The sequence below is a fragment of the Balaenoptera acutorostrata genome, chromosome 11 (genome assembly GCF_949987535.1).
Source record: "Balaenoptera acutorostrata chromosome 11, mBalAcu1.1, whole genome shotgun sequence".
Taxonomy (NCBI): Eukaryota; Metazoa; Chordata; class Mammalia; order Artiodactyla; family Balaenopteridae; genus Balaenoptera; species Balaenoptera acutorostrata.
Genome location: NC_080074.1, coordinates 19,502,296 through 19,522,809, shown reverse-complemented (window position 1 = coordinate 19,522,809; position 20,514 = coordinate 19,502,296). Strand labels below are relative to the sequence as shown.

Below are 20,514 nucleotides of genomic sequence, written 5' to 3'. Positions count from 1 at the left end.
AAATTAAGTGATTATTCAATTTAGAAAAGATTCCAACACATGGTCATTACAAAGTATAACTATAGTGTTTTCTCTTAAGCACTGAATGGTTTTGAATAAACAGGAAAGCTTAGGAATCTGAAAACTTAAAACTATGTTGGGCCCAGTTCTACTGGGTGAAGGTAAGTTGCTGTGGGATGATATAGTAAGAAGACTGGACACTATCATTTGATTTCCAAGCAGCTCTAACACACCCTTTTAGGAACCTGTCTACTGGGCTAAATGAAGAACACATCTCCATACTTAGGACTCAAAATATAACGTTAATGTTTGTCAATCATTAATGCTTGACCTTTACAGTCATCCTCGCCTACAAGTCTTATTTAACAGTCATGGCCTTCTCTAGTCCCTAAGTACAAAGCATAGACTTTTGCGCTTGTGAGGTGCCTTGGAGAATATCTATATTTGCATTCTGATCTAGATATGAAGAAAGTGAAGCCCGTAGAGCCAATTGCCCAGGGGCCCTAAACTGCAGAACCTGTACCTCCCTCCACTTGGGTTTTCTGGTCCTAGCCAGGCGGTAAGTTGAGGTTTGAGGGTTGAGACAGGTAATCAGGGAGACAAGCGAAGAATTCCCTTAACCAGTGGATTTCCACTTCATTGTACTGTCTCCAGAACGGGATGCCCATGACAATTTCTCTTCCCATTTATCTTTAATCTTCAATGTACTTTGTCTAGGCAGTTTAAAGACTTTTCCATCAGTGAAAAAAAAAAGCTTAATATAAAATTATATATACAGTAGGTATCAACTATGTCAGAGGGATTATATAAATAGTATAAAAATGAAATGATGGAATAAATACAACCAAATCCAACAAAAGGTATGAAAATGGGAACTGTTTTGTTCTTCTTTAGGCTTTTGAATTTTTCTACTGTGAGTGTGGATTTCTTTTTCTTTTTTACAGTTTGACTTTATTTTATTGTTTCACTTTTATTTATTTATTTGAAGTATAATTGATTTGTAATATCATGTTAGTTTCAGGTATACAGCACAGTGATTGTTATACATACATATACATATATATATTTTTCAGTCTTTTCCCTTATAGGTTACTACAAAATGTTGATTATAGTTCCCTGTGCTATACAGTAGGTCCTTGTTGGTTATCTATTCTATATATAGTAGTGTGTAGATGTTAATCCCAACCTCCTAATTTATCCCTACTCCTTTTATAATTAGAAAAAAAGTAAAATAATATTAAAAATCCATCTCAAATTATTATGGGAGGTGACAGCAGATTCATACGTTGAGCTACATCAACACATCCAAATATAATACAAGGATTTTCCATATGGGAAGGTTTCTAACCATGGTCCTTTGCCAGCTCAAGTTTCTAAGAAGTTCATTATCAGCCTGAGAAAGGACCCTGCCAATTAGGCGGCACAGACTTTTGCTCTCTCAGTTACCAGCAAAAGTCTGGAGTCCATCTCTCAGGGACTTGGTCTTGCATCCTCTGGGTTGCCAGGTGACCACAGGGCTCCGCAGACATGTGGAATACACTCTGAATTAAGCTACAGTTGGTGATGACTAATCATCCTGTCTCAAATTAGACTAATAGCAGCAATTTCAGTAGCACTGCATGTAATTTATTTATAATCACCCTGTCTCAATTAAGCTAATAGCAGCAATTTTGGTTGCACTGCATGTAACCAAGTGTGTTTTGACAGGAAAATATATTGTTGGTGAAGGAGTGGTGAGGGGGAGGGGGAAGAGAGGAGGAGTGGATCGGAGAAAGGGGAGAGAATTCTACAGGGTGCGAAGTTGTAACATCACCTGTGGTCCACATGCAATCACTTTCCTTAATCTCAGCATTTTTGTTACTTGTGGTGTTGAAGTCTGTGATTTTGCTTCAGCGGGGATTTTGGGGAGACGGTAACCATATGGAAAAGTCTTCTGAGTGAGTACTCTTCTAGACTGAGATCCTTATCATTTCTTGATATCATGGCGGAGATTAAACCTCAGAAATGCCATCTTTAGACTACTGAAGTTGAACACGCTGGGTTGGATTACTCACTCATTCAATCCCTAGGAGCACGGCCTGACGTTGGTTAGTTCACCTCTCAGAGCCCTAGTTTCTTCATCAGTAAAATAAAACTAGTAATGGTAGTTACCTCACAGTGTCGGGTGGATTAGATTAGGTAATGTAAACAGGGTATCAAGTAAAATTCCTAGTACAAAGGAGACAGTGAAAAAATGATGCATTTGTGCAAAATGGTGGGAAATCCAAAAGCTGAGAAGTCTGGCTCAGAATATGAAAAGGATGTACTCTGGAATGTTTCACTCAGTCCCGTCACCCATCCCTGGGCTTTTAAAAGAGCATCTGCCGAATTCTTACCTTGCTATTTATATTTCATCTAGGGCAATAGTGAGAGGTTTTCTGCATTCTATCAGTCCCACACCAACTGGAGGAAGGATGGTACACAGGAGATAAGAAGCTCAAAGTCGTATTTTTTAAGTACCTGCCATCGCCATGCTGTAGACACTCACCAAAGACTTGCAAGTCAATAGACAAGGACAGTACTGACCACAGCCCCTCCTCTTGCCCACTCTGCATTGCTGGCCATGGTCACCACCCATAAGGCCAAGAAGACTGTTCTGGAAAAGATTCGGATACCTGATTTCCCAAGTCAGTAATCTGGGAATTGTTTTACCTCTCTCCTCTTTACATTTGATAATTTTTGTCCATTTTTCCTTCCAAATATCTTGAGTTTATCCTTTTTACTTTAATCTCACTGCTACACTTTGATTCAGGCCCCCATCATTTCTCTCCCGGACCACTACAGCTACTCTCCAAGTGGCCTTTCTTTGTCTGTTCCTCATAACCCCCTCCCTCACTTCAGCCCAAGGAGGCTTACAACATACAAACCTGGCAGGGTCTCTCCCCTCTCTACAAACTTTCAATGGCTTCTTACCACTTTTAGGATAAAGTCCAAAATCCTTAACATTGTCCACAAGGTTGTACGTGATCTGGCCCTGCCTATGTTTCCAACTACAATTGCCTGTATACTATGTCTCCAAATTTATCCAAATCAGTCTTACTTGAATTCTTTGAACACACTATGCTTTTTCCCATGTTAAGGCCTTCACACATGCTGTTCCCTCTGATTGGAACACTCTTCCACCCTCTCTCAGACCAACAAGCTACTACTTGGTCTTTCCAACTTGGTTTCAGCTTTTAGGAACCTACCTTGATTTTCCTGAAGTTTATTGGTTTCCCTCTACAGTAGGTTCCCTCGGCAAACTGAGTGTTTCTCCTTTCAATCATTATATTTGTTAATAATTACTAAACTCAGGAATCTGTTTATCTTACTTATCACTGGATTTTCAGGGCAAAGCGTACTTAGCATACTCCTGAGTAGGAGCTGTTAAGAAAAATTATGCAAAACTTAGGCAAAAAAAATTACTGTGTGCCTTTCCAAAGTCCTGTTAGATCACTGTCTAACAAGCTCACTGCATGCTCTAGGGGCAGGTATATTTGTCTGATGTGCAATTGATTACTTAGTAAGGCCCAAACTCTTCAAAGTTAGATGTTGACTTATAGAAGATTGGTAAGTTGCAAAACATTTATTTTATGATCAAGTTGCAAATGACTTTTGTCCAACAGAAAACACCCATGGTGATGGCTTATTGTTTTACAGGGCATTAATCATGTGTATTCACCTTTTCAGTCTCATTCCGGCGTCTTACTTTTCAATGACCATATATATGCTTTGGTCTCTTGTATCTTCCTTTGCACCATCTTTGTCATCTTGTTGTTTCCCTTACTAACCGAGTCAATGGATTTTTGACAGATGTTCACTATCTATCTGTATCTCTTTAAAAATTATGCTTTGACAGAGCAGCTTAGTAGAAGTGCAAGAAGTCTTTGATGAGGGACTTCCCCGCTGGTCCAGCGGTTAAGACTCCATGCTCCCAATGCAGGGGGCCTGGGTTCGATCCCTGGTCAGGGAACTAGATCCTGCATGCATGCCTCAACTAAGAGCCCTTGTGCCACAGCTAAGACTCAGCGCAGCCAAATAAATAAATTTTTTTTTTTAAAAGGAAGTCTTTGATGACTCAACTAGCTGACTAATCCTTAGAACAGACTTTGACAGGGCCCTCGGGTGGAGAAGGATGGATGGGCAAAGGAAGAGGGAAGGAGTGAAGTACTGGAAAGACTTCCCTGCTCTTGGGGATGAGCGAGGCTCTTTTTGGAGAGCAGGGAAAATCAGTATCCACACCTTGAAAGATTGAAAAGCAGTTTGAGAGATTTAGATCAAGAAGTAGAAAGAGACAAAGAAAAGCAGTTGTATTAGCTAATATTTTCTCCACCAGAAAGCCTCCCCTTGTGCAGATCTTCAGCTCAGACACAGGTGCAGGTGCCAGGGAGACTGGAGGAGGGAGCTCTGGGGTCAGGGTCTGTGTGGCAGAGGCTCCTCGTGCCCCCCAAGATCTGAGTCCTCTTACTTTCAGAGAACGTTGCTAAACCACTGTTCCCAGCCTCCTTTGCAGGAAGTAGCAGCCCTGTGACTGAGCTGCAGTCGGTGGAATTCGAGTGAAGGTATGTGAGTCACCTGGAATCCTGGATCATAAAAACCTCCCAGGCGTAATTTTTACTCTTTCTTCTCCCATGCCTGGGAGAATGGAGACAGCTTCCAGGACCCGGATGAGGGTGCTGCCATTAGATGGAAGGAGACTTGGTCTCTGCAAGACTGCATGAAGCAATTTCCCTATTGACCAACACTGGAAATGAACTTTTATTGGGTTAATCCATAGAGATTTGGGGGTTGTTTGATAAGCAGTTGGCCCTACTGACCTTGTTACTAGAGGGCTCACCTCAGATCTCCCTCTTTCCCAAAGTCCTCCCAAACCATCCCAGTCCCAAAACTGGACTGAACCTTAGAACTGATAGCGTATGCTATCTGACTCATTAAACCTGGTGTTTAATCATGTACTTTGTGTGTTATGATTTAACCAAATATTACCCAAGCTGTGTTTCATGGAACACTTACCATTTAAGATAATATTGCATGGTATTCCATGAAAAAGGGGTTCCATGGGTAAATAAATTTAAGGGGCATTAGGTTGAATGGGTTTCACTTCTACAGGATTTTCCAAAGCCTCTAATGAGATAATGGGACTTGTATATGCTTCAAGTGAGGTTCTAGAATACAGCCTTCCTCCCTTTGATCATGAATTTCTTTTCAAAGACTACAATGTGAGAATCGTGCTCATGACCCTTGTGGAAGTCCTACGAGGTAGTGAATTTATTTTGATCGATACTCTGTGTTCAAAGTATAAAACACAGTGCCCACAGTCGTGCAGCATCTGTGTGAAAAGCCTGGCCTGGGGAAGGAAGTAGGGGGAAGGCTTTACGGAAACCTAGATATATGAGTTGGGCCTTAAAAGATGAAGAGAGGTTTGCCAGCAGGGAGAGAAGTGAGAGGATAAGGAAAAGTGTCCCGGGGAAAGCAAATGACATGAACAGGAGCACAGAGGCTGGGAGATGGTCAGAGAAAGGAGACTCCGTTTTAGAAATGGGAATCCCGCAGACCCACTTGAATTCCGCCTGCCAAGCTGTATCCCAATCCCCTCCGGCAACCCTTGGGAAGAGTGGGCACCCCTCCCTGCTCTACCCCGAGACTGAAGGCCCCTGGAGGGCGGGAACCATGTCTTATTCATCATTTCAACCCCCTTTCCTCTACACGGCCTGGGACACGGTTCACATACACGTGGCCCTCTTCGTCTGAGATTTCTCCTCTGAAAATGAGAAAATACAATCCTCCCAGGATGGTTATAACGTTTACATTTTGAATATGTGGATAAAACATTTACCACACTGCCTGACATACACTCCACGCTTAAGAAATGCTAGCTGTGAATGTCATTTGCTTAATAAATGTTTGTGGAAGGAAGAAGGGAAGGAGGGAAGGCGGGAGACCGCCAGCAGAAGAAAGAAGGTCAGCTACCCCATTTCACGGTCCCGCTTCACTAGCGAGCTGAAAGGCAAATGCCCGTTACCCTGCATTTCAGGAACAATCTGCCTTGGCCTCATTTCTCAAAGTGGCTGTTTTGGAGGCCCTGAAGTGAGATGCTGGGTCAGATGTCAGCGCACGCTGCCAGGGCAGGGGGTCAGGGGAAGATCATCCTGAACGCCAGGGGACCAGGGGGAACAGAGGGTTCTTTCGGGGAGAACACCCAAGCCACTCCTCACGGCGAGGCCAGGCCCTGTGAGGCCCAGAGGCTGCAGGGAAGCACCCTGGAGGGTTTACTCTTGACATTGGCCCGTGAGTTCCTGGGATCTGATGAGAAGCCACGGGAAGGAACAGAGAGAGCCTGGCCTCCTCGTCAGGAGGACTGTGTACCTGATAAATTATAGTTTTATGATGAAATGCATGACACGGAGAGACCAGGGAGCCAAAGACATGGGCTGGATCGGTAAAGACATTGAATTCCAGGCGAGTGTTAAGCCCAGCCCCGACTGCCTCTGAGGAGACACGAGGCTAAAGAGAGGGAACAGGCCATATCTGAGGACCGGCCTCTTCCCCCACTGCTCCACGTGAGCCAGGCATGTGGCCAACAGAAGGGACATGAGACGGGGAAGGAGGAGGGAGCTGGGGAAGAGGAGAAAACACCCCGACGGGGCCCATACCAGGTACGGGGTCAAGGGTGGCCAGCTTTTCTTAGAAACAGTATTTTTGGAGATGCTTTGCTCCCAGGGCAGAGCGGCCCGACACCGACTTGTCAAAGGGGATGTAAAGCTTCTCCTTGTACGACATTTGCCATCCCCAGGGCTCCATGGGACCGGGTTGCATCCTACCCAGGAAGATAGGACCGGTGTCCAAACGCTCCGACTTCACCTCTAGTTTTTGCAGGGACAGGGTATTTAAATAATAAAGATGAGGAGCCTGAAATCCAACTTCTATCCTTAGATTAAGTAACTTCACAAGTAAGAATCAAAGAAGCTCTGGGAGTTCACACACACAGGCAGGAAGAGTCACTGCCAAATGATCGTAACAGTGAAAGACTGAAAACCTCCTACAAGCTTGCTGTTGGGGGCTTGTTAGTAAGTTATGGCACTGCATTTAAAAAATATAGGGCTTCCCTGGTGGCGCAGTGGTTGAGAATCTGCCTGCCAATGCAGGGGACACGGGTTCGAGCCCTGGTCTGGGAGGATCCCACGTGCTGCGGAGCAGCTGGGCCCGTGAGCCACAATTACTGAGCCTGCGCGTTTGGAGCCTGTGCTCCGCAACAAGAGAGGCCGCGATAGTGAGAGGCCCGCGCACCGCAATGATGAAGAGTGGTCCCTGCTTGCCACAACTAGAGAAAGCCCTCGCACAGAAACGAAGACCCAACGCAGCCATAAATAAATAAACAAATCTTAAAAAAAAAATTATTAAAAAAAAACACGTATATTCATGTCTGTCTGTCTAAATATATAAATAAATAAAATATTGATTATTTTTGGACAGTGTAATAGGTGATTTTTGGTTTTTTCTGTTCTGAAGCCTAGGAGCAGCGGGGGAATTCACCTTTGCTTCTGTTTATAAAACACTTTCTCAGAGTAAAAAAATGCAGAATAGTACCAAGAGAAAAAAGAGAAATAAAAAATAAGATAAAAAAAGAGATTATGGATGATCTTCATTTTCTTCCTCATGCTCTTCTGTATTTTCGAGTCCACTCTAAGGGGTTTACGATTTGAATTGGAACAACAACTGTTCATATTTGAAAAGGCCAGCCTACCCCCGAAATAGCTTGCTCTTTGTCTCTGTGAAGGGGCCTGAATTTCTGCCACTGGCTAGACTTTTGTCCTCAGGCACTGTGAGCACTGAGGTAAGAGTCAAAGGATCCAGAGTTCAGCATGGGACCTTAGAAAAGTTATTTACTCATGTTGGGCCTTAATGAATCTGTCTGTAAAATGGGAACATCTGCTCTGCTTACTGAAAAGAGCCCTTGTGAAGAGCAAGTTCACAACCTTCTCAACTGTAAAGACCACATAAATGGAAGAAGAAAACAGAGAGTCCTGATGAAATGCAGAGGCTCCCGGTAAGTTACAGTAACCATCGCTTTTGTGAAGGAAAACAGCTTCCACGTCATTTAAAGACTGAGGAACCATTTGCCTGGGCAGAGAATAAAAGACCGTCAACATGATGGCGGCATTTCTCACATACGGGCTGCTCCTCCCTGGAAGCCTCCACCCTAGAAAAGGGGAATGATTAAGATCCCTGACCCCGGTCCTTCACTTAGAAATATTAAAGGACACGGGACACAGTCCGAGTTCTCTGTCAGATACATCAGATCTTTTAAATTCTGACCACAACCCACCGCCCAGTCTCATCTTCTGACACTCTCACGCTCACACCTAACACGCCAGCCAGCCATTCCCCAAATATTCCGGGTCCTTTCAGAACGCTGAGCCTTTGCATATGCTGTACCCTCAGGTCAGAAAGCCTCTCAGTTCCTTATTGGACTAGCATCTTGTTCTCAGGCTTTGAAATCCAGTTCCGGTGTCACCACTCCCTACAGCTCCACTGTACCTGGCAGAGTTGTTAGTAGTTTAGTGTTTCCCAAACGCTTGATTTAAACCTCTGGAGTTGGACCAAGTCAGACATAAAGATGATTTACATATATGTGTGTGTGTGTGTGTGTGTGTGTGTGTATACACATCACTTACATACATATATGATACATAAACAACAGTTTCTGGATGTGGATAATGATCTTCAACAATAGTAACCATGATACCGATGACGCTGAAGATGTCTAAGTAGGCACTCAGTAAATGTTTGTTGTACAAGCAAACAAAGACACATTGCTCCAAAGGAAGGGAGGGGAGTCCGGTGCGGGAGGGCAGGTACTAATAGAATCTCATCAGAGGGGCCATGCACTCACAGGGTGGTCTGCATCCAGTTCCGCTCCATAGCTGAGAATCTGATTGGCAAATTTGTCGAGCTCTTGAATGGTTCTTGGGAACCAGGGCACTGCAACACAAAAAGGGCAAAGTCCTGAGCAGCAGATTGGCAGGACACGGCCAAAGGCCTCACCGAGATCAGAAGCTTGGGACCAGCTCCAATTAAAGTCCATGGTGGTGGCAAGTGGGGTCCCAGATAACCCCCGAAAGTCAAATCTTATTTTCCTTGGAGACTAATTTTATTTACTTATTTGCTTATTCAACTTTACTGAAGTATAATCAACAAAAATGTAAGGTATTTTAAGCATATACCATGGGGATTTGATAGACATATACATGCTGAAAGGATTCTCCCCATTCACATGCATCACCTCACATATTTATCTTTTGTGGGGAGAGGATTCTACTCTCTTTGCAAATTTCATTGATGCAATACAGTGTTATCGACTATAGTCATTATGTTTTACATTAGATCCTCAGACCTTAGTCATCTTATAGCTGAAAGTTTGTACCCTTTTACCAACCTCTCCCTATTTCCCAACCCTTAAGCCCCTGGCAACCAGTTATCTACTCTCTGTTTCTATGAGTTTACCTTTTTTCTTTTTGAAGGTTCCACCTAGATGTGATACCATGTGGTATTTAACTTTTTTTTTTTTTTTCTGTCTGCCTTATTTCACTTAGCACCTTGGAAACTAATTTGAAAACACATTCCTAAACATACTCTCTTTCCTGGAAATTTTCTCTGAATTATCTCAAAATTCCTCTCCTTTCCACTTATCGTGGCCTAGTGGAGTGGTTTTTGATGGTTTACTGTAGCAGCAGAATATTTCATGTAATATGTGTTTCAGGTATATTCCGGAATATAAATTAGGTAAAACAGAGCTGTTCTACTGTAAGCACAGGTGAGCCCATGAGCTCTCTTCTCATGACCCCATCTTCCTATCATGAGTCTCCCTCCCAAGGGCTCCCAGGGACCCCGGCAAAACCGTTTGATGCCAGAGCCAATTTGAAAGCCACTGGTGACATAGCATGAACGCAGTCCGGCAGTCTGACGATGACTTGCAGCACCTAACAATCTGTGGGCTTGTTCTGAAGCAGCAGCATAGTGGGAGAGAAGATGGGGTCTGCGTTGTGTGACCCACAGTGACTGGGTCCTGCAGAGGGACCCCAGGGCAAAGAGCAGGTGGTAGCTCCTAAGCGTATGTGGCCTTCAAGAAAGAAGACACACTGGGAGTGGAACCATCCTAAGAATGAACAGAGATGAGGACATTTTGCACTGTAAATTCCAAGAAGTCAGGAACCAGGAGTGCACTGTAGTTCTAGGTGCATGGAGGGGAAGGAGGGAGGAAAGTTTAGGGGAAAAGATGCTGAACTTACAGCCAATTAGGTCTGGCTTAGAATCTAGGTCCCAGCTGCCTATTCATCTTCTCTGTGTCTCAGTCCCAACTCCGTAAAAATGAGAACAGCAGCAACAACAGTAGAAAGCATCCCAAACATTTTTTGAGACCTTACCATGTGCCAGGCACTGTGTTTAGCATTTCTGGTGAAATATCTCCTTTAATCTGGGGATTGTTGCGGGTGTAAATGAGAATGCAGGCAAAGGGTGCAGCCGAGTGTCTGGCCCACAAAAGGTAGCTTTCCATCTCTTGCACGTTATTTCTGATTCTAGCCCTGCTCCGGTGGGGCAGGAAAGAACATGCGTGCCATCTAGTGGCCAGAGTGGGGAACTGTCTTCCACGGTCTACAATAACGGCATCAGACAGGAATCAGCTGCATTCCACCAAAAGAAGATGCTTATCTGAATAGCAGTAATCACGGTCCATTTAGAGCCTCGTTTCCATGGATCTGAGATGCTAAGCTTTCCTATGTTAATAATAAAAACTAACACTGAGTATCATTCTAAATACTTTACTTAGTATTTGTACTATTGGTGGGTACTGTTGGTCTCCCCATATTATAAATGAGAAAGCTGAGACACAGAGAGGTTAAGTGACAAACCCAAATACACACACTGCTAGGAAACAGTGGATTCAGGATTGAAACTCGGGCTTGGATGACTCTGTGGTCTCAGGTCTGGACCGCAAAATCTGTCCTGCTAGGTATGGGGGTGGGGAGCACAGTGGTTGTGAGGGCTGGAGCCTGACGGCCTGATTGTCTTTACAGTTTCCCACCTGAAGGCTTCCATGCCCCTAAAACCAGCCCACTTCTCGAGGTGGGCTCCCTATGATGGTAATAATGGGAACAGACGTAGTAATTCCAGCTAATGCTTACATAGCTCTTGCTGCGTGCCAGGCACTGTCCTAAACACTTTACATACCGTACCTCACCCAATTCTCCTGACAGGCCCATGAGGTAGGTGTTATTATTATCCCCATTTCACAGAAGAGGAAACTGAGGAACAGGGAGGGTAAGTCTCTTCACGGACCTCTGCGGTCCCAAAGGCTAGACTTTGGAGTCTGGGATGACTCAGCACCATGTTCTGCTCACCTAGCGTGGGACCTGACTTCCCACTTTGTCACCTGAATTCTCCTCAAGCTTTTCTTTCTCCTTGAATCCAGTGCCTTCCCTTGCACAATGGACCTCTGTTGTCAGCACTGAAAATGGGGTCTATTCCCTACCCGAGTTTGGAAGGGCTTGAGGAAGGACATCCTATTGCAGTCAGCCAGGACTCGGGATCTCCTCCAAGACCCTTCCTGGTTCTCTAGCATGTTGCCGCCCTGTCACCGCACTTCCAAGGCTGCCCGTCCCCACTCATTCATAGTCTCTCTTTTGCCTAAAAATTATCCATAATTCTGGCAATAACAGCTGCCCCCAGAAATAGGGCAAGCCAGCCCTTTCCTGCTGCACCCCTTTCTGACTTGGGGGGAGGGGCGGGGCGGCCGTTGGCGCTGCCAAAGGCGTTTCCATGATTACGTACTGAGCACCCACTACTACCAGGCACTGGACGTTGAGAGGTGAATACAGTGGAGTCTTCATGCCTGTGGCGCTTATATTCTAGTGAGGGTGACAAGGAATAAACAATAAGTAAATTTAAATATATAACAATGGCGGGAAGTTCCTGAAGAAGAACAAAGCAGTGCAAGGAGATGGGGATACTATTTCATATAACATCCTGTAGCTCCAGACCCCAGGGTGAGGGTCCTAGAGACATGACACAACCTTGCCATGGCTCAAGGGGACTGTAATAGCCAGAGCCTGTTCCCAGATCTGTCCCAGATCGGGTTCCCTATTTGCCTCAGGGAGACACAGACTGGTCATGGTTAAGGGCCTGGATAACAGAGCCACACAGCCTAGGCTTGAATGCTGTCTCTATATTTACCCTCTGGGGCACCCAGGACAAATTATTCCTCTCTGTGCCTCAGTCTTCCCATAAGTAAAGTGGGGATAATAAAGTATACTTTATAGAAACAACATAAGTTTAAAAGAGTTAATATGCGTGATTTGTTGAGAACAGTGTCTGGTACCTAGTAAATACAGACTCATGTTGGAAATATTGTGGGTTCGGCTCCAGACCACCGCAGTAAAGAGAATAATAGCACAATAAAGTGAGTCACGTGAATTTTGTGGTTTCCCAGTACATAGAAGAGTTATGTTTACATTATACTGTAGTCTACTAAGTACGCAATAGCATTATGTATGGAAAAACAATGTACATACCTTAAATAAAAAATACTTTATTGCTAAAAAAACCATCATCTGAGCCTTCAGTGAGTCATAGCAGTGATAGCAAAGGTCACTGATCTCAGAGCACCATAACAAATACAATCATGAAAAAGTTTGCAATATTGTGGGAATCACCAAATTGGGACGCAGAGACAGGAAGTGAGCCAATGCCGTTGGGAAAATGGCACCGATAGACTTGCTTGACACAGGGAGCCACAAACCTTCCGTTTGTAAGAGACACAGACTCTGTGAAGCACAGTAAAGCAAAGCACAATAGAAGAGGTACGTCTGTACTAGTATTATTCACCTGCAAGCTCCAGGGATTTTTTTTTTTTTTTTTCCTTTTACGCTGCCGTTCATATAGTGCAGGGAGCAGAGTAGAAAGTCTTTCAGCAAGGCTAGGAAGTCAACCACTTATTCTGTTGTGTAACTGAGTGAGTATTTTATCTCTCAGAGCCTTAGTTTCTTTAGCCTCAAAATGGATTAAAACTGTCATTCCCTATTATTGCCATCATTGCATACATTAAATGCTATAGGAAATGGGACACATCTTAGCAGGGTGACCGGCCCACATAGTAAGTGCTCAATCGGTGTTAACAATTAGGATGGGAAAAAGTTTAATGATGATGATGATGAAGAAGAAAAAGGAGGAGGAGGAAGAGGAGAAGAGGAAAGAGGGGGAGAAGGGAGAGGGGGCGGAGGGGGAAGAGGAGGAAAGAAGGGAGACTGGAGTTAGAAGCTCCTCCTCAATCTGGCTCTGATGTTAACAGGATTCCTGATCTTGGGCCTCAGTTTCCCCTCGTATAAAATTCGAGCTGGGGGATTCACTAGCTGCTGCAGTCCCTTTTGGGTTTCATATTCCAACTATGGAGGGCTGAGGCTGGCCAGAGGACACATGAAAATATATTGATACTTCCAGTCAATTAATGTGTCAGCCTCGCTTGTTTCTGGAAGTAGAGCCACTGCATGTCTTCAGCATCCAAAATGCATGGCCCCCACCATTTCCCTTTCTCTCACCGAAGAAACAAGGTTCTACTCCAGAGAGAAGCTTTGCTCTCCCCGCCTTGGTTCAGAGCTGGGTGTGCTGGCCGGCTCCCAACTGAACGCCAGAGGGCAGCAGAACCAGCATATTTTCAGCTCTGGCTGACCTTTTTTTTTTTTTTTCTTCTCTCCTCCAAAGGGAAAACACTTTGTAGTTGGGCCACATGTCTTGCTTGGTTCAGACCTCTTGGTGGAAAAAAATATCAGAGAACTTGAGAGGGCTGCAAAAACTCCGAGGATTCAAGTCTTGGCAAAGAGAAGGCAAAGGTCGAAGCAGCTTAGCAAGCCCCAGGACCTAGTCAGGGAGACTGTCAGGGGGCCCCAGGGGGCACTGCGAGGCCACAGGGCGCTCACCCAAGTCAAGGGGCCTTCAGTGGCTTCTGGGCCCCATCATCATCCAGAAAAGGCCCAGAACAGAACAGGCTAGAGAAGTGGCAAAGCTTCGCGGCGAGTCACACAGACTCTGGAGCCAGACTGTCTGGGGCCAAATCTCACCTCTGCTACTTTGAGACGTTGAGACTTTGTGCAAATTACTTAACCCCTTTGTTCCCCAGGTTCCTATCTGTAAAATGGCTATAATAAGAGGATGTACTTCAGAGTGTGTGAGGATTAAATGAGCTAAGGCACGACTAGCACAGTGCTTGGCACAGAGCGGGACCATTATGAGTATTTGGCATTATTATCACTATCGTGATCATGATTATCATTAGAGAAAGCCAGGTAATAAGGGCGGATGGGCCTGGTACACACTTTCTCCGGGCAGCAGTCCAGCCCTAACTTCGAATCGGTTCCCCCATCCCCTCCCCAGACCTCACGTGAGGTTAAGGTGTCGTCTCCCGGAGGCCCTTGGGTACAGCCTCTGCGGTAGAAAAGAGGACCCAGGCTGGGCTTGACCATTAAGAGACGTAGTTCACCAGCTGTCAGCCTGGGGAGCAGGGACGAGCAGGGCTTAAGGAAATGAGACCCAGGAGAGGCAAGTTCTGGGTGTTGGGGGGTCAGGGAGGGACCAAGGTCCTGCCATGGCTCACTGCCTGGGGAAGAGGCCCAGCTGAGCAGGGCTGTGAAGCAAAACAGGGTGGGGACCGCAAGTGCTAAAGGCAGGAGACCGCAGAGAACCGACTGGAAGCCGGTAGGTCTGCGTTCAAGTTTCAGCTTTCCTACCCATCCCTCCCACAGAGAAAGTTCCTCGATTCCTGAGTCTCTGGCTTCTCATCTGTGAAACAGGCGCGGCAGCCAAGTGCTCACCTACTCTTCGGTTAGGATGAGAAGCCACTGACCCCCAGTAGGTAGACCTGTGTCATCATTACACTTGAACCTCTCCAAAAAAAGTCCCAGGGACACTTGTCTGGTTAAGTAAGGTTCCGCAGGCCACTGGTGGCAGGGGCAGGGCTCATACTTGTGTCTCCATCCTCGACACCTGGGCTCTTCCAATTTCCCCAGCCCCAAAGTTACAGTTACCTTTTTTTCCTTTAAAGTTACATTTTTTGTGCGCTTCCCCTACATCAGATGCTGCACTAAGCACTTTACTTCCATTGTCTGTTTTAATTCTCAGAGTAACCCTAGGCGGGTAGACACGATTATTTCCGCTTTACTGATAAGCAAACTGAGGCTCAGACAGATGAAGCGACTTGTTCAAGATCACAGCAACGGCTGGGCGGGAATCCGAACTCTGTAGCTTGTGCACTGAACTTGTGCGCTGAATGTGCTAGGCTGGTTTAGAATAAGGTGCAGGTGAGGGGCCCTTGACTTTAGATTTCTGTTCTCCTGCCTGGAGAGGGGAAGGAGATGACAAACTAACACAGGAATTGAGAGGGGCTTGAAGAAACTCCCTAGGACAGCCCCAGGTCCTCACCACCTTCCATCCCGAGCCCCCCTGGCTTTAGGGGAGGTAACTATTTAACACCTAAGTCCTCGGTTCCTCAAAGACACCTTCACATTTCCTTTCTCTTCTTCAGTGACACTCACAGGCCCTTCCCCTCCCACCCAGTCTCACTCACAAAGCCGGGAATCGAGACTGACCCCAGCGACCCAGGCCTCTGTTTTGAAAAGTTAAATCAGATTAGCTCATTAATGACCTTTGCAAATACATCCGCGGTGGGCTGGCCCCTGTGAGCCCCCCCCCCCCACGGCCTCTCGGGCTGCGGGGCTCCGCAGTTAATGAATGGCTTGGGCAGGCTGGTGCGACAGAGGCCCTCTGTGAAGAGAGAAACATCCGGGGTGGGGGCGGGGTGCGGATCATTAATAAATATTGATTTGGCTCCAAGGGAAGCAGCCCGAGGGAGAGCTGGCCCTGGACACCCACGTCGTGGTCTCATTAAGTCGGGGTCAACTGCTCAGCCTGGGCGCCGAGGGGCGGCTGGCTCACGGGTGCTTCTGAGCAAAAGCCTTCCGCAGCCCCCAGGCCTGGCTGGAGCCTGCTGCCCAGCCAGCGGGTCAGAACTGGCCCATTAAATTTATAGCAGTTCAAGGTGCAGCCTGGGTCCTATCTAACCCCCTCCCTCCGTCCACCAGCCCCAGGGTGTCGCCAACAAGGCACCCAGGCTTGCCCCAGACTTCTGTCTCCAGGCTGTCTCAGGGAGAGCCATAAATCCTCGGCTTCCTAGGCCCAAAATAGAAGGGTGTTTTGCACCCCTTCTTCCCAGGCTCCTGGATGTCCCCTCTGAAGCCTCCGATGGCCTCCAGCTGGGCAGAGAAGCCTTTGTTGTGCTGATCACAACAGATGAAGACTTCTGAGGGGGGTAGTTTTCTCTTTTAAGGAGCTTCCATTTTCTTTTTGAAGAAGGAACGCCCTTCAGGAAGGTCTTGGCAAGAACGGGTGAGCCAAACGCTGGCCAACGGAACCAAGCTGGTCCCTGCCTCCTGGATGGAGCGGAGGTGTGGTAGGCCAGGGCCCACTTTTATCACTGACAGCCCCGGCAAAGCATTTGATCTCTCCGTCCACATGTCAAAATGAGAATGAGAACCAGATGAATAAAAGGAACCTAGCAGGAAGTAAAGAGTGAAATGGTGTGGAAATGAATAAATGGATGGAATGAGTGAAAGATACAAGGGAAATAATGAGTAAAGAAAAGGGCATTTATTCCGATCACCAATCTAACCTAGAGATCCTCCTAATAGCCTTTTTAAGATGTCACTTATCTTATAAACTTACCTATTGGCAGGTTGTCCACCATATTCCCAAATACTGAATTCTGTTTTCTGAGCACTCACATTGCCCTGAGATCTGATTACTGGCTACTTACAGCCGGAGTTACAGTCAACCTCCATCGGATCAAACAGAATGCATCTGAAGCCTTTTCCATATGTCTGTCCCCCTCCAGGAGCCCCTCCTTGGCCCTGCTCCCCCTCTCCCCACCATGCCCAAGAATGACTTCAGTGTATCTCCTAGGTGCTCCTGACACACGCACACTTCCCTATCCCTGCATAGACATGGCCAAACAGCAACTACCTCCTAGACCATGAGACATGTGAGTCAAGGCACCACGTGTGTTGTTTTCCCTGCTGCATCCCTCCACGTGGCTGCCACTGAATGGTTGCTCAATAAATACGAGTTGCATGAATGAATGATCAACCGAATCAGGGCATAAATGTGAATGAAAGAGAAGAAGGTGGTAAAGCAGACTCTGGTTTTTGAGAAGGAGTAGTAAGAGAAAAAGGAAGAAAACCCCAATCGTCAGGATTTTAATAAGTAAGAGCCACGTAATTCATAAAATACTAAGGAAGAAGAGAATTCTAGGGGGGAAATGGTGTCAAATGCTACAAATATTTCAAAGAGGATGAAAACAAGAAAGAGGTTACTGCTTTTGACAATGGATGTTGTCAGAGTGGTAAGGAAGAAGGAAGAAGAGAAGGAAAAAAAGGGAGGGGGAAAAGGGAAGGAGGGAGGGAAAAAGCAGGAAATCTGAATGTGAAGCTGTTTCCTAGACCAGTGCTATTTCCAATATAACACATGGCCAAGTGGGTAATGTCAAGCATCCAAACCATGTTCACAGGAAGTCATCTTTGGGAATGAGATACCATTCCCAGGGCCCCTCACATCATCCCACAGAGGAAGTTATCTCCCTGGCGGCTAGGTGAGGCTGGCCCTAGTGAGGGGGTGACTGCCACCAACTCCCTATATTTTATTAGCCTGGCCAGCGCCCACCCCATGGAGCTGGTGGTGGCAAATAGTCTGACATTAAGCTGAGGTTATAGATCATAAAGCTCCCCCCTTACCGAGGCTTAGGGAGGAATAAGATCAAGGGCCTATTCAACTCAAGCAAGTTCAACTCAATCCATCAAACACCCTAACACACAGAGTGTCTTGCACGAAGACCCCATGAGCCCTAGAAAGTGGCCAAGTGGGTCTTAGGTCTATTTCACAGATGAGGAAGGAAAGGTAAAGAGGTCTCCCAGCTGGTAGGGAGTCAGATGGGATTCAAACCTAGCTGGCAGTGTACAGAATAGGAATCCAAATCCTGGCTCTCGACTCTTAAATTAATTGCTCTTTTTGACTTGCTAGGATACTCCCTCAATCCAGCATGAATGGCAACTTGACATTCAGTTAAAATCATTTCATATTCCTTTATTACCCCTTTAATTGAGGGAACACACCTGTCACAGACAGAAAAGGTGTTCTCAGTCTAATTATTTGTAATTTTCACCATCCAAAAAGCACATCATGGTGGCCTTTCTTTACCAAAGATCAGGAGTTTGGGGATTCTGGCTTTGCCTCAACCGTTAAGATTCACTGGGTATCCTTAGAAAAGACTCAGGGACAAGATTACTGACCATTTTGCATGGATCCTTTATGCCAGGCACATTGTGCAAAGTATATCACAGAATCCACACAACCACACTGGCACACAGATATCTTCATTTTACAGACGAGAAAAGCTAGGCCTACAGAGGGCGAGCAACTTGGCCAAAACAACTACAGTCCTGGAACTGAACTGGAAAAGTGAAGACTACAAAATCCACACCACGGTTCAAGTGTACCACTGTCTCACTTCCTAATGTTGAGAATGAGAATCATGTTATCTGTTGCCCTAGCTATCTGAGTTGACTGTTGTAAAGCTTAAATGAGACAACCTAAGGGGAAAATCATTTGGATTTGGCATGCAAATAAGGAATTCCTGTTAGAATGAAAGCCTGCTTATAATCTTATGATCTTCCTCAGCTTGAAGCCCTGCAACCTGGTAAACAGACTGGCTACAAAAACAGCATTTACTCGGGATCTTCCCTTGCCCGGGAATAGAGCTGCCTCTGACCGATCGTGAAGGAGCAAGCCCTGGACCAGATTCCAGCTGCAGGGTTGATGCCACCTTCCCCTCAGTGGGCTTATCCTCTCAGCTGCGGGTCTGCTTGTCTCGATGAGGCAGAGTGGAAACAAAAGTCCCATCCTCAGCTGCCAGAGGACTCCCGGCAACATCAACACAGGCAGCAAGCATCCCGGTAGACTGGAAAAGGCTGTCACGGTAGACTGGAAAAGGCTGTCAATCAATCCTGTGTGTCTTTACAAACGTAGACCCTGGGTCTCCTGCAGGCCCAGGGCCACGAACATCTACAGCCCTGAAGCACACTTGGGGCTGAGTGAAACACATGGGAGGAGGTTTGGAAGTGAGGAGGGGGACAAAGGAAAGATGATGGAAACAGAACAGAGGAGCAGAGGGAGAGAGAGAGGAAAAGCAGGCACAGGTGACGTAAATGGGGAAAACCCCCCGACCATCTGGACCCCCTACTGCCCTAAGCAGCTTCTCTCTACAGGGTCTCAATTCTTTGGGAACAATGACCCTTTTGAAAATCTTCTCTCCTAAAACATATGCATGCAGGTGCACATGTACCATTTTGCCCAAAATCCCAGGGGCTTTTCAGTCTCCTCCGAGGAACCCTATCCTTCCTCCTCCCACGATGGATCTGAAACTTCAGGCTTATCATGGCACTGCCTTTCACGACAGCAATGTTGAAGCAGAAAAGGGAAAAACTCAAGAGGGCTGGGAGGGGAGGGGGCATATATGAGGGAAGGAATAAATATAATGATGTTACTTTGTCTTCTCACAATTAAATCTTTGTCTTCTCCACTTAAATCATTGCTTCAGGAATTAATCCAAATAAGACGACAAATAAAATCATAAGAGCCCCTAGGCTAGATATAGGTAGTAGATAGAGAGATGAATAAATAAATAAATAGCCTTTCTACTCCCCACAGAAAATTACAGTTGTCTTGGCAGTCTGGACTCCCTTTGTTTCCACAGCAAGACCCTTACAATCACCAGAGCATGAACGAAATCTACTCAATGGCCAACTGCTCTTGGAAAATAACGGCCAAACAGATAAATTTCTCAAAAGGTGATGATCCTACACCTCTGTCTAGCCAAGTCATTTTGTCCATCTGCTTCTCCTGGCTGCAATCTGGCTCCATGTAGGAATTTTCCATCCCCCCCCCGCACCCCCCCCCGCCCCCGCTCAATGTAATGTCATGCAGAAGACTCAAAGGGGAAGGTAAAAGGATTAGTAGATTGATCGATGGAAGATATTAATGCTCTTTCATGTTGGGTTGAAGAAGGATTTGAGGTCATCAGGAGAGAGGGTAGCAGGAGAATAGACCTCAAGTATTCAAAAGACTCTCTGGATTAAAATCCTATTAAACTCCCATCAGCTTCTCTAGGAGGCATTTTAGAAGGTTGGGGTTTCTTTAACATGTCACCATAATTAGCCTTCCCTTAAGCTGTTTTGGGTGGGGAACTTTAGCAATTAAGAAACTGAAAACTTTCATTTTCTAGCGCCCACACGGCCTTTTGAACGTTTGAAAACTAGAATGGAAAGTGGTTTAGCCTAATTGATTTGAGGGGTTCAGATCTCTCCCCTTCAACCTGCTGTCAGACTCGCCCCTGAGATCTGA

At 45.9% G+C, this 20,514-nt stretch overlaps 1 protein-coding gene across 1 annotated transcript in view; it reads right to left on the bottom strand.

The window, feature by feature from the left end:
* Positions 1-20,514, bottom strand: part of PAH (phenylalanine hydroxylase) — a 72,512-nt gene that overhangs the window by 26,655 nt on the left and 25,343 nt on the right. The window contains exon 4 of the mRNA XM_007165779.2: positions 8,912-9,000. Coding sequence (XP_007165841.1) covers positions 8,912-9,000 — 89 coding nt within the window. The remainder of the gene's footprint in view (positions 1-8,911; positions 9,001-20,514) is intronic.